The following is a 21,918-nucleotide window of genomic DNA, read 5'->3' on the forward strand; positions in this document are numbered from 1 at the left end:
TATATGGCAATATTTCTCTGGGTTTTCTACTGTTTTCTTCTTTCTACTACTGTGACTAAAGGCCTTGATTAAAAACAAAAACAAAACCAAAACTGATACAGCCAATATTCCACGTTCTCTACCCAAGCTTCTATTTTACATTAAATATTTGGTCCATCTCCATTTCATTGGCATAGGATAGGAAGAACCTCATAATTTTTACATACACAACACAACTTACTGAATAATCCACAGCACTTAAAAGTGTCACCTTCTTGACAAAAGCAAGGAAAATATATTCATGTATTTACTCACATACTTAAAAATATATGACAGAGATGATGTGGTAGTTTAATAAATTATTCTGGAACAAATGGTCATTCAAATAAAAACAAAATAAATTTATATTATAATATCACATCATACAAAAAAATTCAATACCTGATTGCCTTAATACTAAAGGCAAAGTTTAATACTTTTAGAATAAAAGTAACCGAAAATATCTTTATTTTCTGTGCAATGAAGGGTTGCCCTAAACAATGCACAACTATAATAGGAAACTACAGATATATTCAGCTACAGTAAAGTCAAGAAAAAGTGTGTCAACATACATTTGAAAATAAAATTTACAAGGGAGAGGTCGGAAGATATCTGTCATATGAATAAAGGGCAGCTATCTAGGGTTCAGAATGCACAGAGATCTTTAAAATTCAGTAAAAACACACATAGCACAACGGAAAACTGGGCACAGGATCCGATCAGCTGATTCACAGACGAGGGAAACTCCGGGGCCAGCAACCACCTGAAAAGCTGGACATGCCCCGTAAGGCCATTGTGAGTCACCAGTGCTCAGTCCCCGGGTCGGCAGGCGCGGGATGGTCTGCCGGTGCGTGTGCGGTCGTGACAGGAGGAGGAGGGCCCCAGGGAGGACGGCAGAGGGGGCCGTCCCTACAACCCGCGTACTCGCTCCCCGCTGAAGTCGCCAGTAAAGGTCCCCAGGTGTGCTCACTGAGGCCGTGGTGAGTTGAATGCTGGCCCCCAAATTCGTGTCCACCTGAACCCCGAGAATGGGACCTTGTGCGGAAAAAGGGTCTTTGCAGATATAACGAAGGTCCCAAGGGGTGCTCCTCCTAGGCTACCCGGGTGGGTGGACCTGAATCAGAGATGTGGACACACATCTCTTGTGGGGCACAGAGGAGGGAGCACAGTGGCCGTGGAGCACCTCCGGGCCCCGCATGCCCGAGAGCCCAGGAGAAGGGGCCCCGCAGGCCTAGGAGGGGGTTGGCCCTGCACAGAGCAGATCAGTTCCCGCCAGTGTGCAGCGCCCGGAACCAGCACCCCGTGTGCAGAGGGGTCGCTGAGGCAGGGCTCCCCGAGCAAACGAAGAACACGTAGAAACACACACATTCAAGGAAGGACGATTTCCCTCAAGAAGAGGCTGATCAACACGGTCCGGTGTGGCCTCAAGCCCGTGCTCCATAGATACCGACCAACTGGCAGACACACGCCGGAGGGAACATGGGAACAGCAGAAGGAAAACGGCTGCACGAAGACACACGGGGCATCGTGACGTCCACGCAACGTTTTGAGGCATGAGCAACAATATGTTTTATACAGAATACAGAATTTATAACAAAATACATATATTTGTGTGTAAAACTTATGTATTCAATATACATATGTATAATCGAAGTATGATGCTATTGGATTCGGGGGTGGGGTGGTCCTGGGGAAGGCGTCTGGAGGGGCTTGTATCTTCCTCCCTTCCCTGTGTAGTGGGCCGTGCGTGTCGATTATGTTGTCCTCAATAGTCCCTTGTGGGTCTGAAATATTGTATAATGAAGACTGGTCGGCAGAAGCGGAATATTATGTAATTAAATATTTGCTATATTAGAGGCACCTTATGACCCTGCTGTAAACATTTCTATTACAGGTAATGACCCCATAAGTTGTCTATCATTTCGAATCTGACCTCGCAGGGCCACAGCATTCGTTGCATGAAGAGGCATGGAAAAGCAGAAACTGTACGCTTACCGTTGACACACTCCTGTGCACACACAGAGACCCCACCCCACCCCGGCACCGCACACACAGGCCAACAGGCCTGAGCAGAATTCTAAGGGGAGCCTGGGAGGGAAGCTGTACACTAAACACTTCTTTGTTATGGTTTGCATTTGGATGACACGGACAGTTCTGGAATCTAAACTTTCAGGAGCTCACAGAGAGTTACTCCTCATCTTCTCAGTCATGTACTTATTTAGAAATAAAACTATCCCATCTTCAGGATGGTACTGAGATACTGAAAGCTGATAGTCTTTTGGGACGGCTCCTTTTATTGGCAATGGCTCCTTCTAAGCACAGAAATGAACACAGAAGAATCTTCAGAAGCACAGGGAAGCAATCTTCAGACAGCCGTCAAAATTATGTCAACTCACTAGCAATCTTCAAATCTGTCCTATTATTAATGCTTTGATTATACAGTTTGGATTTAGAGGGTCTCAGAAAAAATACAAACTAGAAAAATTCCTTTAAAGTCCATTGTATGGAGGTAGTTTTTAGCCCTGACTCCAGCTGGCACACGAATGACACACAATTGTTTCATGTATTCCCCGTGACCTAGAAAATACATATATGGCAAGGGGCGTTTTCCACATCTCCTGCACAGGACGGGGCCAGCGGATAGGAGTTAAAAGCCACGAGGTGAGCACGCACGGTGACAGCAGTGGCTTCGTCTCCCTCTTGGTGGCTGAGGAGGAGACGGGGTGTGAGTCGGGAGATGGAACTGGAGAACTACCACAGAGCCGCCTGCCCCTAAGGTACACGCCCCGCTGTCCCTTGCAGCATAACGGACGGGTGTCTGAGTTCCTCACTCCTGTGCTGCCGGAGACCGGGCAGCGCAGCGCACCTTTCACGGGACGGGCCAGCGGCACCCAGAGGTTCCGTGTCGCAGGCTGTGTGGCTGGGCCGGCCGGCCGCCTGCCCACGTGGGTCCTTGTGTCCCCGCGGCGCTTCTCTCCACCCTCTCTCTCCTGTCGCTGTCACAGCCCCAAGGGGGATGGACAGAACGTCCCCGGGTCAGTGCCCGGGGAGAGCAGCCCGGACCCAACGCGCACACTGGACGGCGGTCCCTGCAGAAGAGGCTTTTGCTGGGCTAAGTGACTGAGATCTGGAGGCTTCTTACCGCAGCTAATATCACCCCGATCACCACGTTTCCAACATCACTTGTGCTCTCCGAAGAAGAAAGATGGTGGGAAAGAACCTGCGACTTTCATTCTGGACTTAATTTGGCTTGTCCTGCATCCGTGCTGTCCGCTCACTGGTCTGGAGAGGCGGGAACGTGGCCACTGACACCGAGCACGATCCGGCCTCCGCTAACGTGCTCGGTTACGGGGTTTCCTCACACAGTAGTGCACGTCCTTCTAAGAGGAGCCAAGCAGCAGCTTTGCCTATTAAACGTAAAACGTAACAAGATGCACCTTCTCCACACCAACGCCTCTCAGTGTGCCCCGAAAGCGACGGGCAGCTCTAGGGCCCTACTCCATGCTGTCCTCGGGCGCCCGAGCTCCGCGGCAACCCCCCTGCCCTCCAGAGCCGGAGCTCAGCCCGGGGTGAGCTGGGAGGAAGAACGGGAGCAGCAGGTTGCGAGGGCGGTCAGCGGTGAGAGTGACTCGCCCTGGATGCGCCCAGGGCTGAGGGAGCGCTCAGCCAGGACGGGTTTGGGGGGGTGCACACTCCTTGGGGAGGACGGCCACGTTCTCCCAGACTGGACCTGCTCTGGGGCTGGTGGGCCACCTTCGGGGGGGCAGGCCATCCGCAGCCCCTGGCACGGGCCTGTGGTTGGTGTCTGGGCGCCGGCAGGAGCTGTGAGTTCTGGTTTCTGAGTACAGGGGCCTCTCCTGGGCCTGCGGCTGGGTGGCTCTACCGGCGTCCTCTCGCCACACGGCTGACCCTTTTCCGTCTCTGGTGATGTCCCTCCCACGGCCACGACTGGGGAAGGTTGTCCCTGTGCCTGCCTGGAAGGAGTCATCCTCTAAGGGCTGCTGCTGCTGATCCCGGAGCCCACACTGAAGGGCACCCTGGGAGCTGAGGGGCAGGAAGTGGGAAAGGGGACCCCCTCGGGGTCGGCCAGCGGTGGCCCTGGGCCAAGTCCAGCTACCATCTATTCACCTGTGGGCAGGGAGGTAAGAAGACTCTTACATTTTACCAGCTAAACAAATTAAATCAAAAGGATAATAATATTTTGTGTGAAAACACATCCTCATGGATGTGACCGGTGAGATCAGTTCTGGCTGAACATGCGTGATTTACTTTGATGAGAAGAAACGTTAACTTTGAACCTCAAGTAGCAACATGTTCTCCACATAATCACATCTGACTCCTCACAAGACTTGCATTACAAAGAAAATTGCTCCATCACTTACTTCACTTTTTATCAACTAAAAAAACTGGTCATTGTTTTCTGGCTTGTTGTGGAAGTGTCTACATATAACCTCAAATTTTGTTTACCCTAATATATGTACTCTCCGGCCCTTTAGGGAAAACCATGGGCAACCTCTGGCCTCTTGAGATGTAACTCATTTGTCAAGACCAACTTAAAACGCTGCTTCTAAGTGAAACCATCCCGCACAGGCCTGGGATCGCGGAGCTCCTGCCGGGGCTGAGTGCGGGGACGGGCCGTCTGAGCAGGGACGCGGCGGTGGGTCGACGAGGCAGCCTTCTGTCTCCGGCTGCCCCCGGGGCTGTCCTTCCCGGGGCTGCAGAGCTTCTCCACTGGGGCCCCCACCAACCAGGCAGGGACCTGAGGAGCCCAGGGACAAACCTGCCCCTGGGTCTGGTTTCTGGGTTCTCACAAGGACCCGGCAGCCACCATGGCTGCTGGCACGGCCTTGATGCACCCGCAGGAAAGCGTGAAGAGCCAGGGGCCGGGCCTCCTCCTCAGTCTCGCCAGGCCCCCTGGCCCCCGGCCTCCACCCTTCTCCTCCTCTTCACCACCAGCCTGGCCCAAAGGTGACCAGTTCTCGGGCGGCTCCCCCAAGCCTCCTGCCTGGTTTCTTGGTTCCTCGTCCTGAACCCCTATGGTCACTTCTCCACAGAAATGTTCCATTTAAGTAACAGCTCAGAGAATGGCACCCCATTGCTTACCTCCGAGTTTTCCCATCATCTTTAGTCTGCACCACAGCCTATATCCTTACGCTGTAGGTCAACCGCACATATCTGTCTGCACCTGTATCTGTCACATCTGCCAATCAGGGACTCCTGTCTGTCTGTATCTACGTATCTGTCTGTCCACCCTCTCATCTGTCTGCCTATCATAGTCTTTCTTGTACGTCTCTTCCGCCACAAGGCAAGCACGAGGGTTAAGTACTCTGACGATCTCACTACCTGTGGCATCTCTAGCACACGCCATCATGACCCACGGTAAAGCGGCCGACTCGGGAGCCAGAAGGCTGGTCGAGGGCATTGCCCCACTAGCTTCGGGTTTGAACGGATGCAGGCCTAATCTTGCCCAGGGCTGGATCGCCCGGCAGATTAGCACGGCCTGATAGTCTCTGGCCTTTTCCTCTCATCCCGGGGTCTCTCTCAAAGAGCCCCTTGCTAATCGACCACAAACATCTCTCGGGCTTGCAGGCCGGAGCAGCCTTGAGAAGAATTATTCTGCACCTCGGACACTGCAGAACTTTAGGTGCGCACTGTGATAGATGTTTCCTCCCTGGGCTGATGTCTGTCCAAGGCCTTCACAGCCGAGCCACTGATACACCCCCTGCCTGCTGCAAGGGGAAAGCCTTCTTGTCCTACTTCTCTCCTATATACTTAGCTTCTCCAGATAGCTTCTCGTTTGCCATTAACCTATACCCCGTTTTCCTGGAGACCCCAGAATAAGTTACCAAAAAGCACATATTTGTGCTACCTCCCATGGCTTTCTGAGGGACATGATTACTCAAGAAGCAAGACCCTGTCTCCTATCCCTGATGCCAGCCTGTACCCACTATAGCTTAACTAAATGACATGTGCTGAACAAAGAGAAATTGTCTGATGAGTGCTTGAGTCCTCTGATGTCCTTTGCATGAAGGTAACCCCCTGCCCCAAGTAAGCTGCCTACATAAGACGCTCACTGAGCGGCAATAAGCCGGAGGTGCCTGACCACTGACCAGAACTCACTGTCTGGCCTCTCGTTCCTCTTGCCGACACTGCCCCTCCCTCGGGACACCTGGACCTGCCGAGGCTGGATACCGACACCCGACACATGCAGCTTTTGGAAATTAGAGGTCAAATCCCTGTGAGGACTAGATGGAGTTCACATACATACAAAATCCAATGGATTTAGAAAAAAAAAAATGTGCTGAGTAATAGAACATTTCTCTGTCTCTCAGATGTTATAATATTTCCCCAACCTCATGAGAGAGGAGGGCCAGAGGGAAGAAAGGGACAGGTTCATGTGCAGTGCCTTCAAGGAGCCCTTCCCACATCCTCTAAAGAAAGGGAGGAAGAGAATGGGGAAGGAGACCCAAGGGGGTCTGATGGCCATGGGACCAGGACTGTAGCCCCTGCATGCCCAGGGCCAACAGGGCTCACCCCATGAAGCTCCTGCCGGCCCAGGAGGCATGGGAGAGCCGGCAGTCCTGCCCGCAGGAGGACACTGCACTCTCCTCTTGGCCAGGACTGTCAGAGCCTTGCGCATACAGCAAGGGGCAGCTCGGCAGCGTCCCTAGGGTCAGTAGCACTTGAGGATCCAAAGCAAATCTGAGTGGACAGTGCTAGCCCAGGCCTGGCGTTGGCCTGAAACACGACTTCCTCCAGGGAGAAGGCAGACACACAAATCGGACAGAAAACCAGGGCTCAAGACACGTTTTCATATTTTCAGCACTTGAGTTTGTGATTTGAAGCTCACACGCCCCACTAGCTTCTCTTCCTACTTCCCTTGTGCTCCCAACTTTTTCTTTTCGCACCACTAAACTACAAGCCTCACGGGCCAGAAGCAGGAGGTTGACTGATCTGTGCCCTGCAGCGCCTCGTGCATATGTCTGGGCGCCCACGACAATGTCCTGAACCGGATTAGCAGACTGGGGCAGAAATGTGTTCCTGCTCCTCCTGAAGGCCTCCGTCTCATTTCAGAACCAGCACAGGTCGCCTCTTTCACGGACGCCATCTCTGGAATGGAGCAGGTGACCCAAGTGTGCAAATCAGAATAAATCTTGGGCCACAGCAGAGCTTCAAACCAAAGCTGACCCATCGGCATCTCAGCAAAGGCTTGTGCAGAGCTGCTGGAATTCCTCTCTTCCAGGCACGTCCCTTTGGACTTGCTCCAAGACTTTGTCACCACAAGGGGAGAGCCTGAGAGCACAGCCATGCAGAAGGGCCCTGCCCCAGAGCTACGGAGAGAGTGGGGCTCTGCTGGCCCGGCTGGAGCCCAGGACTAGGGAACAGCTAAATCCACTGCAGCGCAGGACTGCCCAGTCACTTGGCCCAGCACGGCTTCCCTTTCTGCTAAAGCCAACTTGGATCAGATTTTCTGACACAAGCAACTAAAACTCGGTAACTAGTACATAAATCTTATCCCCGAAGACTTTCTACTGTGAACCCTATCAAGCAAGCAGAACTGAGCCAGTCAAGTAAGCAAATTCCACAGCTGAGAGCTGCTCTTGCAAACATCCTGCTGCGGAGAAAGGTCGCAGCCTTTTTTGTAAACATGGAAAGGGGGCTATGGGACTTGGGAATTCAGATCCCGCCTGCAGGGCCTGCACACCACAGAGTGGGTCTCTAAGCCCTGTACACTGGGGGTTCAGCAGCCCAGTCACGGCCAGGATGCCTTCAGGTTCAGCTGGACTACACGAGACTCCAGATACTTTGTTTTAGCACAGACTTTATTAAATTGCCTGGTCGTAGCTACTACAGTGAATTTCTCTGTCAGAGTCAGCAAACAGCAATAACAATTTAGACATGACCCTCCGTTTCCTGTCCTCAGCATCAAATCATGGCCCACCCACTTCTCTCCTGCACCATAAGGGATACAGACAGCACCGTCTGCTCCAGAGGCATCACTCTGACCCTGAAGTTATGAAAATACAGGTCATTACTAAATAGGCCTTTTAACTTTTAAATCATAGTTAGCATCTGAACATTCATAAAAGTTTTGAGTCTCGGAATCCCAAGGTGAAGCCAAATCTCTAAGAATATCCAAGTTTCCTCCTGAGAGTGAATGATTGCCAAACCTTGAGCTAAGAAACTTAGCTTAAAATTTTCTTTAAAAAGTGATTAAAACAGGGTGCCTGGCTGGCTCAATGAGTTAAGCCTCTGCCTTCAGCTCAGGTCATGATCTCAGGGTCCTGGGATCCAGCCCCGCATTGGGCTCTCTGCTCAGCAGGGAGCCTGCTTCTCCTCTCTCCCTGCTGCCTCTCTGCCTGTCTCTCTGCCTACTTGTGATCTCTGTCAAATAAATAAATAAAACATTTTTAAAAAATTGATTAAAACATCTGAAAATGTCCTTAATAAGACAATTTTATTTTAAATTAAGTTTCTAAAATACTGGGAAGAAAATTTTTACTTTGGAAACCCGAAAAGCTTGAAAGGAGCTTAAGCTAGGGAAATGATTTACATATTAATCATAGGCAGTAAACTAGGTGCTGGGTTGCTGGGGCCAACTTGCCCCCTGGGGAGAGAAACTGACTGCGGTTATGCACCCTGCACCCACTTCTCAAGGCCAGGGCTCCCCAGATCTTCCTTCATATCAACAAGTACCAACAATGCTATGAGAGAGGCACCTACAGAAAAAAGTTCGAAGTTTAGAAATGGTTTTCCAAATGCCCATTAATTATTGACCAAAATATTAAGCCTTATAACTTACATGAAATAAAGGTTAATTCACTGAATTGATAAAACCCTAACCAAAATCAAAGGAACTAGAATGCTGCTAAGGAAATAGAGAGAATAATTAGATTAAATTTTAGTCAAAGGAAACTTCATACATCTACGTAATTTTCAAGAAGGCTCTGGTGTATGGCCCTTCGCTCAGAAGCCTTGTTACAACATTACCGTCCTGAGTGCCCCTGCCACTGCCCGACAGAGGGACACTGTTTCTCAAGCCGATTCTGAGCTCTCTGTGGCCTTGGTTAAACGACTTCCTTTGACTCTAGGGGACGGGACTGGTCAGTTCCAGAAACCAAATCCAGTCTCTCCGGTCACAGCCTTCCTGGTCCTTACTTTAAAGTGTCCATACTTTTGTGTGTCCATACTTTTGGCCGTTTGAACCCCAAACATTAGTGCGCCCTGCGATTCTGTCCTCCCCCTGGCCCCAGGCGCAGATGGGGCGGAGAGGACGTAGCTTTCAGCGTGGAGACCCTCGATTTACACCCGCTTCATCTTCTCAAACTGAGGAGCGACCCTGGCTCACGGCCGGACCCCATGCACGTCTGACCCCCAGGTACAAGCAATGGGCTCTTCTCCCAAAAACAGAACGTGTGCTTCGGTTTTAAATCGCGCAGGACCGTGTCCTACCCTGACACACTGGCCGACAAGGCAGCGGGTCGAGGACGTCTAAGACCGGAGCCGCCGGACCGCACCAGCGTCCCCCACGCGCGGTCTTCAGCGAACGTGGGCACCGGACGGCTCCGGACCCGCAGAGACGGACGCGCTTCCGAGTGTCGCACAAGACGAGGGTGAGGGTTTTCTCAGACGGAGTCTGCTCACACTCGCGAACCCCACAGCCGGTTCCCGGGGTAAACAAGGCGGCCCGACGGGAGCCGCGGACACCCGGCTGCCCTCACGTCCCGCGCAGCTCCCCAGGGACGGAGGCTCCAGGCCACCGGCTTCGTCTGGAGGGCGCAGACCTAACTGACCTCCGCGCTCATCGGGGGCCCCGGGCCACGACCACAGCCCCGACGACGAGAACGCAGGACACGCGTGTCCCGGCGGCGGAAGAAAACCCGGAAAACCCGTCCCCTCCCGCCAGATGGTCCCGCGCCCCTCAGACTCGGACTCGCGGGCGCAGGGGCCGGGCCGGGTCCTCCTCCCCCTCGCAGCCCGGCGGCGGCTGGACGGCGCGGACACGCGTGTGGAAACGAAGGGAAACGCCCGCGGCCGCAGGTGCGCCTCCTGCCCTGGCGGCCACCCCCGGCCCCGCACGCCCGTCGCGCGGTCCAGCGCGGAGAAGCCGCCGCAGCCCCGACAGCCCCGCCGTCCCGGGCGCCGAGCGGCCACCCCGCCCGCCCCTTGCGCCCCCGGAGGCTGTCCACTCCCAGGGGTCCCCCCCAGCCTGGCCGGTCCCCGCCCGCGGTCCGGCGCGCCCGCCTCGCCGCGTCCCTCCCCGAAACCGACGGGGAAAGACGGTCTCGGACCTCGACGGTCACGAGCGAGTCTCAAGTCCGTGAGCCGCAGCGGCCGCGTCCGGGGCGGGGGCCGGTCGCTCAGGTCCGGGGCGACCTGCGAGCGGACGCGCGTCCCAGACGCACCCCGGCCCCCGCCCTCCCGCGCCGACCGCCGGCCCCGCGGCCCGGCTCACGGGGAAGGGGCGACCCCAGTCCGGGGGGACCCCGCGGCCCGGCTCTAGGGGAAGGGGCGACCCCAGTCCGGGGGGCCGCCGGCCTCGCCCACACCCATACTCACTGGCGACCCCGAGCAGGTGCCCTCGGCGCCCCGACCGCGCACAACCGCCGCCGACAGGAAGGGCTGCGCGCTGGGCCCGCCCCCCGGGGCAGGGCGGCGCGGGCGGGGCGCACCTGGGCAGGTGAGGGGGCGGGTGAGGGCCTCACCCGCCCCGAGCGCGCGTCCCGGAACTGGGCCCAGACGGGCCGACGCCGCCCCGAGCGGACCGCTGCGGGCAGGGGGGCCGGCGGGGCTACGGGGCGCGGGCGGGCTCCGCTCACCCCCGGCTCGCGGGGCGGGGCGACGGGGACAGTCCTGACACTCGGGCACCCGCCCGGGACCCCGCCCTCGGGGATGGGTCACCCGCCCCGCGCACCCCCACGGCGGGCTCGGGGCGCCCTCCCCCGCCCTCAGGCGACCCGAGTCCAACCCCCACTGGGCCCGCCCCCTTTCAGGTAACTCACGGCCCCGCCCCCTGTCCAACCCTCTCCTCGAAGACCCTCCCTCTCCCCAAGGCCCCTCCTCCCCCCTCCGACCCTTTGCCCCGCCCCTACACCGCCCCTTTTCCCGGGGCGCGCCTTGGGTCCTGCTGAGGACCTCGGTCCCCCCAGTCTCAGTACTGCGCAGGCGCAAGGCCCGGACGCGCGCCCCGAGGAAGCGCGGAGGCCGTACTGCGCAGGCGCGCGGGACGGGTCGCTGGACGTGCGCATGCGTCGCGCAGGGAACGTGCCGACGCGCTCCGCGGGCGCCTGGGCGTGCGCGCGGGAAGATGGCTGAGCCGGTGCCCAAGTCGGTGCTGTTCGTGTGTCTGGGTGAGACCGCGCTGGCCCAGCCCCGCTCCGGCTTCCCCAGACGCTCGGGCCGCGTCCCATGGGTCTTGGGCTGCGCCGCTGGGGCAGGGACGATGATCGGGAGGAGGCCTGGGACGGGGAAACCGGAGGGTGGGATGGAGCGCCCCGGCTCTCCCGCCCCGCGCACCTGCCGGCGGCTCTCCGCGCCGGGCGAGCTTCTGCCTCCCCTGCCCGTTTGCGGACGGCGGTCCTCGGTGCTCCTCACCGGCGCAGTCCTGTGCGGGCGGGTCCCGGTCACCGCAGCCCGCGGGGGTCCCGGTCACCGCAGCCCGCGGGGGTCCCGGTCACCGCAGCCCGGGGGTGTCCCGGTCACCGCAGCCCGCGGGGGTCCCCGTCACCGCAGCCCGCGGGGGTCCCGGTCACCGCAGCCCGCGGGGGTCCCGGTCACCGCTGCCCGCGGGGGTCCCGGTCACCGCAGCCCGCGGGGGTCCCGGTCACCGCAGCCCGCGGGGGTCCCGGTCACCGCAGCCCGCGGGGGTCCCGGTCACCGCAGCCCGCGGGGGTCCCGGTCACCGCAGCCCGGGGGGTTCCCCGTCACCGCAGCCCGCGGGGGTCCCGGTCACCGCTGCCCGGGGGGGTCCCCGTCACCGCAGCCCGCGGGGGTCCCCGTCACCGCAGCCCGCGGGGGTCCCGGTCACCGCAGCCCGCGGGGGTCCCCGTCACCGCAGCCCGGGGGGGTCCCCGTCACCGCAGCCCGCGGGGGTCCCGGTCACCGCAGCCCGCGGGGGTCCCGGTCACCGCAGCCCGCGGGGGTCCCCGTCACCGCAGCCCGGGGGGGTCCCCGTCACCGCAGCCCGCGGGGGTCCCCGTCACCGCAGCCCGTGGGGGTCCCGGTCACCGCAGCCCGCGGGGGTCCCGGTCACCGCAGCCCGCGGGGGTCCCCGTCACCGCAGCCCGCGGGGGTCCCGGTCACCGCAGCCCGGGGGGGTCCCCGTCACCGCAGCCCGGGGGGGTCCCGGTCACCGCAGCCCGCGGGGGTCCCGGTCACCGCAGCCCGCGGGGGTCCCGGTCACCGCAGCCGCGGGGGTCCCCGTCACCGCAGCCCGCGGCGGTCCCCGTCACCGCAGCCCGCGGCGGTCCCCGTCACCGCAGCCCGCTCACCTCGCCGCCCTCAGCCGCGGCTCCGACCCCGCAAGCCGGGGTCCTTCGCACTGCTCCCGCCGAGCACCCTGTTTCTCCTTCCTCGAGTGGACCAAGGCCGCGGGGCCGGCGCGTGCCCCAGACCCATCGCAGCCCCGGCTCGCTGGCTGGTTCTCTCGGTCCCGCCTGCAGACGGCGTGAGCTCCGGCGGCCGGCGCGGCGAGGAGTCTGGACCTCCTCCAGGGAGACCCGATTCTCCCGTGTCTGTGTCACGGGACGCGCGCCCGCCTTCCAAATTAGAACTCACTTTCCCTTCGGGTTCGGGATTCTCCCTTTGCGTGGCGCCGCGGGGTTGTATTTCTCAGTGTCCGCGCCCTGTCCCCCAGAGAGGAAGGTCTGGGTCATCAGTTGTCCAGTTCCTCAATGTCTTCTGATGAGGCTGCATTTCCCGAGCACCCAAGTGTCCCTTCCTTTCTGGGCTCGCCCCTTCGAGAAGAGACGCGAGTCTGCCCCATGTTTACGCTTCCTCTCCACTACCCTTCCCTACCCGTGCCTTGTCATTTCTGTGTCCCCGCGGTTCAGGGGCGTAAGGCACCTTCGTGTGGTTGTTTCTGGGAACCCATATTGCGTGTTCCTTGGGAAGACTTTCCGTAAGGTTAGAGCCGGATATGCTCTTTGCTTTTCCCAGATCGTTTGAGTGGAAGTAGTTTACCTGTAACCCTTTGTGGACACCTTTCTTTATATCAATTTCTCATATTACTTGATAGCCTCTTGGGGTCACACCTGGATTAGCCCTCTTGAGGGCAGTAATGTGGCTTATTTTTCTGCATTTCCAGCCTGAAGACAATTTGTGACAAGTAGGTATTTGCAGAATTGAATTTTTGTCAGGGGAAAAAGGAAAAGGGCCACCTCGCTTCACTTTGGTAGTGGGCATCCACTGATTTTTAAGCTCTCCATGGAAGACTGACTCACGGGATCAACAGATTGGTTCAGTGGCTGTTCAGTTCATGTTGTGCATCTGACGGGGTCATTGCCTTGTTTATTTTACTTCGTGCTGTCGTTATGCGGACATAATGCTCATGGTGGTTATTAGTGGGGATGTGTACCGTGTATAATGTGCATTTATCTTCCGTACAGTTTTTTTCTTTTTAAGCAACTGCTGTATTACCAGGTACTCTTCTGAGTGCTAGGGATGGGTAGTGAGCAAAACAGGAGTTCTGCCTCTGCACAGCTCACGATCTGTCACCTACAGCCGAGCCCTTGGTTACTCACTAAGCTGGTGTTGTGTCTTGAACAGTAGAGCAGGGGAGGGAGTGGGAGTGGAACGCACTTGTAAGTAGAGTGGTCAGGGATGGCCTTGCCTACAAGGTGACATTTGGGTAAAGACTTGAGAGTTGAGAAGGCAAGCCTCGGGTCTTTGGAAAAGTGTCTAGGACTCGGAAGAAAGCAGGTGAACGGTTTTGAAATGAGAGTGCTGATCCGGTTCGTACTGGCAGAGAAACCGCTATGGCCTGGCCTAGAGACCCAATAGCTTTTTCAGCGAGATCTTTCTTCGTACCTGAACTCGAAGGTAGTTTGAGTGACTTTTGTCGATGCCGCCATAAATACATAACTAGAAGTGTTCCGGGTGCATAGGGAAGCTCGTTCCTTACGTAAAAATGAACACGCTGGGGCAGGAGTCTGTGAGCTCCTTATGTAAAGAACTAGAAAGTAAATATTTGGTGCTTTGCAAAAGCAGACCTAGACAAAACATAAACAATAACGCGTTACTGTGTCCCGGTAGACTTCACGTGTGGACACTGCAGGTTGAATTCCATGGGATTTTCTCATGTCACAAGATATTATTCTACTTGTAAGTTTTTACAACTGTTTGAAAGGTAAGAATCATTTTTGCTTCTGTGGGCCATACACAGAGGTGGTGAGCATGGATCATGGTTTTCAGATGCTGTTCTAGGGCCCGTCGAGGACATGTCTGGTGAGTCCCCATGAGGGCTTGGACTTAATCGGAAGGAGATAAACCACTGGGGGATGAAGCCACTGATCAGAGGTGGAGCACTTCGAAAGACGTGTTCAGCTGCTCTGTTGAGATTAGACTGAGCAGGAGTGAGGCCCCAGGGTTGAGGCCAGGGTGCAGAGGAGTGTGTGCTAGGTCCGAGAGGGCACCCACGGGTGGAAGTGCTGAGTGGTCCTATGTTGGGCAGGTTTGAGGGGTCCATGAGTGCTGTTCTCATGATACCCTATAGACACAGAGAGCAGTAAGAATGGTGTATTTTTTGAAATGAAAAAAAAAAAATTATTCCTTCAAAGCATTTATTTGGGCTCTTTTCACACTGAAGTGTAGAGAGGAGTTTCCGATGTTTTCCTTTGGTAGGGCTAGTGGCCGGAAAGAGCTGCTCTCCTCATTTTGGCAAGATCATTGGAAGCGTCCCATGGTTTTGTGCCGTAGAGGTGTTTGTGCCACAGCCAGTGCGGTAGGACGTGGTAACCGTGAGTGCTGCCAGGTTACCCGATACTCCTTAACTGGTACTCATCGGTGCTTCAGATGTGCTGCACCTTGTGGGGTGAGAGACACAGCCCCAGCCCTTGGAGAATTTCATTTTTTCCCTTTGTGAGGCTCAGGTACTGAGTACATATCAGGCTGCCTGATATGGAAGAAACAAACTGAGACTTAACAGATTGAGCTTTTTTCTAAAGAAATCTGAAGATGACATTTTAAGGTTTTAGAACTTTTCGAAAGGTGGAAACTGAATTACTGTGTTTTACTATGAGCTCTGTTTTTAAATAGTGCATTAATTTGGTGATACCAACTTTTGAAAACAAGAGATCAAGTTACAAGGAAGGAGGATTCTGCTAATTTCATAAGTAGTATCACTTCTAAGTTTTATAGTAGTAATTTTTCTTCCCATCTCTACTTAAACATACATCTTGCTGTAAATATAACTATCTGGGAAAAAATATTTATCTGAATGAATATGCCTTGACTTTAAGGCAGTAAATAAACCTAGTTTTTGTTTTGTGGGGAAAGCTGTTATTTTGCAGTTAATAATTATTTTTAAAGGGATGAAACTAGTTTTATGAGATTGTAAGTGTTTATTCTGAAGTTTTAAGTTTTTTTGTTTTTTTGACAGAGAGAAATCACAAGCAGGCAGAGTCAGGCAGAGAGAGAGGGAGAAGCAGGCTCCCTGCCGAGGAGAGAGCCCAATGTGGGGCTCGATCCCAGGACCCTGAGATCATGACCCGAGCCAAAGGCAGAGGCTTAACCCCCTGAGCCACGCAGGTGCCCCTTTTCTGGAGTTTTAAAATAATAACCGTTGTCTTAAACTGAACAGAGTGGTTGCAGATAAAAGTATTCCCAGGGTGTATGGCGACAGATAAAAAGAGTTACACATCTGTTGGAGCCTTTCAGTAATTAACATAGCGGGGATGATAATACTTATTTTAAAAACTAAACCGAAATTCAGAATGTGGTAGGAAGAAACTTGACAATACAGACGAGCTTACAGAGGACGTTGGGATTAATTCCTGTCCGTTTCTGGTTGAGTGGTTGATAGACTTCCCTGCTGTGGAAACCACAGTCTCTGGGGAAGACAAGTCCTTTATAGATACATTATAAGGCCCAAGACTAACGTGGAAGCTGAAGAGTTGAGCGGTAGAGTGAGTGTTGGGTTCATGTAACAGCGCGTCAGTTGGGTCTCACAGCCCGTCGGGAGATCCAGCTCCACATGCGTATCACAAGCCCGAAGATTCGAGCGTGAGTCAAGAGTGACCCGTGTCTTCTTAACTCAGCTCATGTCTATTCCTGGCGTTATTTGTGTAGGCCTGTGTAGGCTGTCTCCGCCTGTGATTCCGGGCTCTCCGGCCCTGCAGTGTCCCTACCTTATGGTCTCTGTAGACCTTGCCCGGTGCTGGGCTTCTGCGCCGTCCTGCCGAATGCTGGACATTCCTTTCCCACTCGGCCCTCTGAGTGCCCGTTCTGGGCCCAGTTACGGTTCCTGTAACCCAGACCCACCAGCGCACATTTGTCGCTTGTTCCTATAACCCCTTAACTTAAATGTCCAGCAGAATCCTCTCCCTAAGAGATCAGGTCCAGTCTTCCCTTTTTTTCTGATGAGGAACTTTCTCATTACCTTGTTTCTGATTTTAGCGTGATTCCTTAGGGTAATGGGAGTGTTTTATTACTCCAGGAGGTCTGTACGTAGTTCATGCGTGGAGGGTGAGGCAGGGTGGGGTCTGTGAGCCCCACGCTGGGGACAGGGGAGCTGGAGAGTTAGTTCAGCTGCAGACCCATAATTCCCTCACTCACGCCAACCTAAGGAAGCTCGGTGAACCCTTGGCACTGGGGCTCTGGGGAGCCTCCTGGATCACAGCACCCTGAGTACTGTCCCTGTTGGATGACGAGGGTGACATGTGTCTGAGGGCCAAAGAGCTTCAGGTTCAAAACGCTTCCAGAATCTGCCCTATCTGCTTTGAATCTCTTTGTTATGATAAAACTATAATCCTAAGTCTAGCATTTTCCTGAGTTTTATATGTTCTTCTAGACAATTATTGAATGTGTGGGGACGCACGGATCCGTAGCTTGCTGCTCCGAAGTGAGGGTGGTCCTGGGGATTCCCTGAACTTGTAGCTGATGTTGAAAGTTCTGGGCAGACTTGGTGACCTGGAGGGCAGCACCTTAATACAGCCGGCCGATGACCCAACAGACTGCATCCTGAAGTGTGTGTGTGTGTGTGTGTATCTTATGAAACAGTATTAATCGTTACGTGTAACTTACTTGAAAATACATATTTTAACCCTGTTGTATTTCATTTTAAAATAGGCTTATTGCAACCCACTTCATTGATTTCATGAGTTACTTCTGGGTCACTGAGAGCAACCTAAAAAACAGTGATTGCAGTTGTAATTGATTTTTTTACCTCTTGGTTTTTCGTACTTTGAACGCATGGGCAGCGGGTGTGGAGTCATGGGGCGGGGGTTTGGTCAGCGGTTTCCGGAGGTCCTGCTGTGCACGCACTGGTGGGAAGCTGACCCGCTCCCCTTAGGGAGGTGCAGTTGCTCTGTGTCGCGTGGGTGACGTGGTTGCTGGATTCTGCCCTAGCGTCAGCCCTGACGCCCGCTCTGCCTTCCCCTCTTTTCAAGGTAACATCTGTCGGTCGCCCATTGCGGAAGCAGTGTTCAGAAAACTTGTCACTGACCAAAAGCTTTCAGATCATGTAAGTACCATTCTCCATATTAAAGAGGCCAAGCCGACTGCCTTTGTGGCAGGAAATCGCGAAAAAAATTCTTCTTTTCTCCTGCAGTGGAGGATAGACAGTGCAGCGACGTCCACGTACGAAATAGGAAACCCTCCCGATTACCGAGGGCAGAGTTGCATGAAGAAGCATGGCATCCCCATGAGTCACACTGCCCGGCAGGTACCGTGCGGGAACTTGAAGCTACCCGTGTGTGTTCTGTGTTGCAGTGGGTCATTGACAGCGGCGCTGTTTCTGACTGGAACGTGGGCCGGTCACCAGATCCAAGAACTCTGAGCTGCCTCAGAAATCATGGCATTAACACGGCCCATAAGGCAAGACAGGTAGAAGAGATCTCATTTACTTTCTAATCCTGCAGTCCCCTAATTTGAGAACTCATGAGCTTAACCACACTGACGGGCTAACGAGTGTTTATTCTGGGTCCGTTGACGTAGCCACGGGTTCCCCATTTTGTTTCATTGCTGGTTTCACAGTTCTGAAAGGTGGGCATGATCTGGGAATTGACTTATTTTTATTTTATCTATTTATTTTTTAAACAATACAAGAGAACAAATTGACACCTTTGTTTATTTTCTTTTCATTAAGCTTAAATCCTTGGGGGTTCAGCCTCACACGGATTCTGGGCCAGTTTGATGGGAGCCACTGTTTCCTTGAGCTCCGGTCACTTTTCCCCGATTACTGTGGCTTTGTTTGGCTTGCTGCCCGGAGTCACTGTGCTGTTGTTTGCCTTGTGCACAGAAGCACATCTCTTGCCGTCTAGAATTCAGTTTCATCTTGAGCATAAACACCTTCCGTTTTTAAGAAGAGTTGTGTGCTCCCTCTAGTTCTGGAGACCCCACTTACCGCCAGCAAAAATGGCCTCGGACCACAGCCTTCCAGACACACTCGGTGTTTTAGGAGTGCGGCTCCCGGCAGGCCTCCCTAGGCCCCAAGAGGGTGGAAAGAGAAAGGCTAAAATGCGTTTATAGTCACATGAGTGATCCTGGTGAGAGCCCTGCCTAGGACCTAGAGATCTGAGTTACAGTCTTCTTTTTTCATTTCTGTCTGTGACTGAAACATTTAAGCCCTGGTAACTAGTCTGCTTATGGTGCAAGTTTGTTGCTAGAATAAGTGTGTCTCAACTGTCAGGTGACGTAGGAGCCCAGGGTATCCTGGTCCCACTAGTGATGCACGTCCTGCAGGCCGGCAGTGGGACTTCTGGGCTGTGGGATTCTGACGTGCTGTGCAGAGGAACATTGTGGGATGAGGCAGGTGTACTGGGTCTGCTCCGTTCAGTGTGGAAGCCGCTAGTGGCTCCACTGTACTCGCAGTGCGGCCCGTGGGGCGGAGGGACTGAAGTTCACATGTTAACTTACCTGAGTAGCCGCCTGGATCTGGTGAGCGCCCAGTGGGCGGCGTGGTTCCAAGATTCACACGCAGTGGCCGCGGGGAGCGTGAGGGTTGTGCCACCGCAGCCTCCGTGGGACACCAGAGCTCAGGGCAGGCCTGCAGAGCGCCATTGCTCGGAGCGTGCCGCCAGTGCCGCTGCCTGCTCTGGCCCCTTCCGTCACCGCGGGGACCGGCTGCTGAAGAGATGGGCTTCGTTTCTGACACAGGGTGCTTCGTGGGCCGTCATGCAAGGAAGGTTACGTTTATCACTCTCCCGACTTTGTGGATACTCAGCTGGATGTTTACAAATCCCGGCCGGGGCGCCCGGTAGCCCAGTGAAGCGTCCAGCTCTTGACTGCAGCTCAGGTCGTGATCTTAAGGCCATGAGGTCGAGCCCCATGTCAGACTCTCCACTGAGCAGGCTCTGCTTCTCTCCCTCTTTCTCGCCCTCTGCCTCTTCTCTCACTCGCTCACTCTCTCAAATAAATCTTCCAGAAACATTTAAAAAGAGTTAGTTAGAAGTTAGAGTCTTTTAACTTCTTTTGCGTCCAGCCTCACAAAATATGCGGGTCTGAGGACCAAGCAAGGCTGCGGGTCGGTATCAGAAGCAACAGGCTGTGTCCAGGGATGAGAGGCCTTTATGCGGAGACGCCACCGGCTGCCTTGGAAGTCGGTTGTCAGATATGCACCTGGCCGGAGGTACGGCTGGCCGCGTGCGGGCTACAGTGTAGCTTTAGGGTTCGCACGAGAACTTTGTGGAGGAGGGGCAGGGACAGGTCGTCGTTAATCTCCCACTGCTCTGCCGCTGAGCGTTGAGCTTCTGTTTCTGATCGTCTCCGTCTGTCCTCCATTGCCTCGCTAGGGAAGGGAGTCGTTGGTGACCCTGTTCTGCACATGGAGGAACAGTTCTGGAGGGAAAATGCATGAATTATCCAACGTCACCCAGCTTCAGAGGCATAAAACTGGGATTTGACCATAGGCTTATTTGATTGTTTTAATAAAAACATATATAGGTGTGAGCCAGGAAGTTCACAAAAGTGCCACCGAAACACTTCTGATGCGTTAACAATGTCTCAGAAGCTAGTGACGCATGCTATTTTGGCTTAGATAAATTTACTCTAGAATCTGTGAACTTCTCATTTCTGGCTGTCAGATGACTGTATGTTCACTAAGTTAGCTGCCTTGAGGCCGGACCTGTTCCAGCATCGAATCTTCATTGGACAGAATAGTGCACATTTTGTAGGTCACGTGTCCTCGTCTCCAGGAGCTGCACACCTTGTCCGTTTCTACTTCCTGTCTTAGAGAACGCGAACTCATTCTCAGGAGTTCATGATTTCAGATTTCAGTTACACCTCCATGTTTTCTGTTTTTAGGATCAGATTGTTTTTTGTACAGAAGTACATAATTTGGGCAAAAATGAAATATTTTAAATACACATGTCTTTAGCTAGAAACTTCTCATTTTTAGAGATCAGTTGTAGTTGTTGGTTTTAGAATATTCCCACACAATCTGTTTCTTTTTCCCTGTTCCTTTTACGAAAAATTTCTTGTTCTTTTTTTTTTTTTTTTTCTTTTCAAAACACTGGTAAGGTGGGGTGCCTGGGTGGCTCAGTGGGTTAAGCCTCTGCCTTCAGCTCAGGTCATGATCTCAGGGTCCTGGGATCGAGCCCTTCATCGGGCTGTGTGCTCGCCAGAAGCCTTCTCCGCTCTCTGTCTCTTTGCCTGCCTCTGCCTACTTGTGATCTCTCTCTGTCAAATAAATAAATAAAATCTTAAAAAGAAAAAAAAGAACTGGTAGTATGTTTTATAAATTAGTATTATATTTTCTTAAAAGATTTTATTTATTTGACAGAGAGATCACACAAAGGTAGGCAGAGAGAGAGGAGGAAGCAGGCTCCCCACTGAGCAGGGACCCCCCCCCGCCCCCCATGTGGGGCTCGATCCCAGGACCCTGAGATCATGACCTGAGCTGAAGGCAGACACTTAACTAACCGAGCCCCCCCAAGGGGCCATGCAGGCTTTCTCTTTAGCAGTTGTCAGAATTGATAAGGGAACTATTCTGTTACATTTCTTAAAATTTCCTAATTTTAATTTTCCTAATACTACTTGAGCCTGGGTTTGATAAACAAAATATGTTTAGGGTGCGTCAGGGGTTTTGGGTGTCTGATTGCAGCCAGTTAGTTCTGTGGAGACGTTCACTGTGTTACCCTGTCCTTCTTGTCCACAAACCTTTGACACCTGCACGTGTCATCAGTGGGTTCTTGGGACCAGTCACGCTCCCTCCTCTCCAGAGGTCACTACTCACATTCTTTCTGCCTTTTTAGTGTGTGGCCTTGGAATCCTTGTGTGTGACTCTTTCTGTTGGTTTTTCTCTGAGAGTCTCCGTGGCCTGTCTTGGAGCTCCTGCTCTGAAGCCGCTCTCAGTACCTTGCTCCAGTCTGGCCGCCGCGGGCGCACCGTGCCTCACCCGGTGGACACTGGGCTGCTGCTTGTTTGGGCTGAGATCCGTGGCGGGTACACCTGTGTGCAGCTCTGCTGGACGCACACCCAGTGTCGCACCTGTCGGGCGTTGGCCTCATTAAACCAGTCAGAAATTTCCCTCTTTCTCTGTTCTCTTAAGAAGTTGGTTGATCGCTGACAGTATTTCTGCTTTAATGGCTGTGCAGGGGTCATTGAATCAGTTGCTGCTGTTCCTTGAAATTGCCCTTACTTTCTCTGCTATTTTTACACTTTTCTTTTGGATTCTTTTTCTTGTCTTTTCCCAGCAGTTTTACTGTGGGAAGCCCAAGTATGCATCCTGAATTTGCACCCTGA

General features: G+C 54.0%; 2 protein-coding genes across 3 annotated transcripts in view; one reads left to right on the forward strand and one right to left on the reverse strand.

Annotated features, from left to right (window-relative positions):
• The window catches only part of SH3YL1 (SH3 and SYLF domain containing 1), a 35,128-nt gene extending 24,443 nt beyond the window's left edge, over positions 1–10,685 (reverse strand). The window contains exon 1 of one of the 2 annotated variants that reach the window (XM_082750412.1): positions 10,579–10,685. In XM_082750412.1, coding sequence (XP_082606538.1) covers position 10,579 — 1 coding nt within the window. In that variant the 5' untranslated portion in view covers positions 10,580–10,685. The remainder of the gene's footprint in view (positions 1–10,578) is intronic. The other variant, XM_082750411.1, reaches the window with a different exon arrangement.
• A 496-nt stretch (positions 10,686–11,181) lies between these two features.
• ACP1 (acid phosphatase 1) lies at positions 11,182–18,291 on the forward strand. The gene is made up of 3 exons (XM_082750413.1): positions 11,182–11,369; positions 17,625–17,698; positions 17,786–18,291. Exons 1-3 carry the CDS (start codon positions 11,327–11,329, stop codon positions 18,011–18,013), a joined length of 345 nt encoding a protein of 114 aa, XP_082606539.1. The 5' UTR covers positions 11,182–11,326; the 3' UTR covers positions 18,014–18,291.
• Positions 18,292–21,918: the final 3,627 nt, after the last annotated feature.

The sequence above is a fragment of the Mustela nivalis genome (assembly GCF_964662115.1).
Source record: "Mustela nivalis genome assembly, contig: HAP1_SCAFFOLD_1057, whole genome shotgun sequence".
Taxonomy (NCBI): domain Eukaryota; kingdom Metazoa; phylum Chordata; class Mammalia; order Carnivora; family Mustelidae; genus Mustela; species Mustela nivalis.

Bases quoted from the DNA above. Each gene is read 5' to 3' on its own strand.
- ACP1 (XM_082750413.1), top strand. From the start codon at position 11,327: ATGGCTGAGCCGGTGCCCAAGTCGGTGCTGTTCGTGTGTCTGG. The intron at 11,370-17,624 runs GTGAGACCGCGC...CCTCTTTTCAAG, and splicing joins GGTGCTGTTCGTGTGTCTGG to GTAACATCTGTCGGTCGCCC. The intron at 17,699-17,785 runs GTAAGTACCATT...TTTCTCCTGCAG, and splicing joins ACCAAAAGCTTTCAGATCAT to TGGAGGATAGACAGTGCAGC.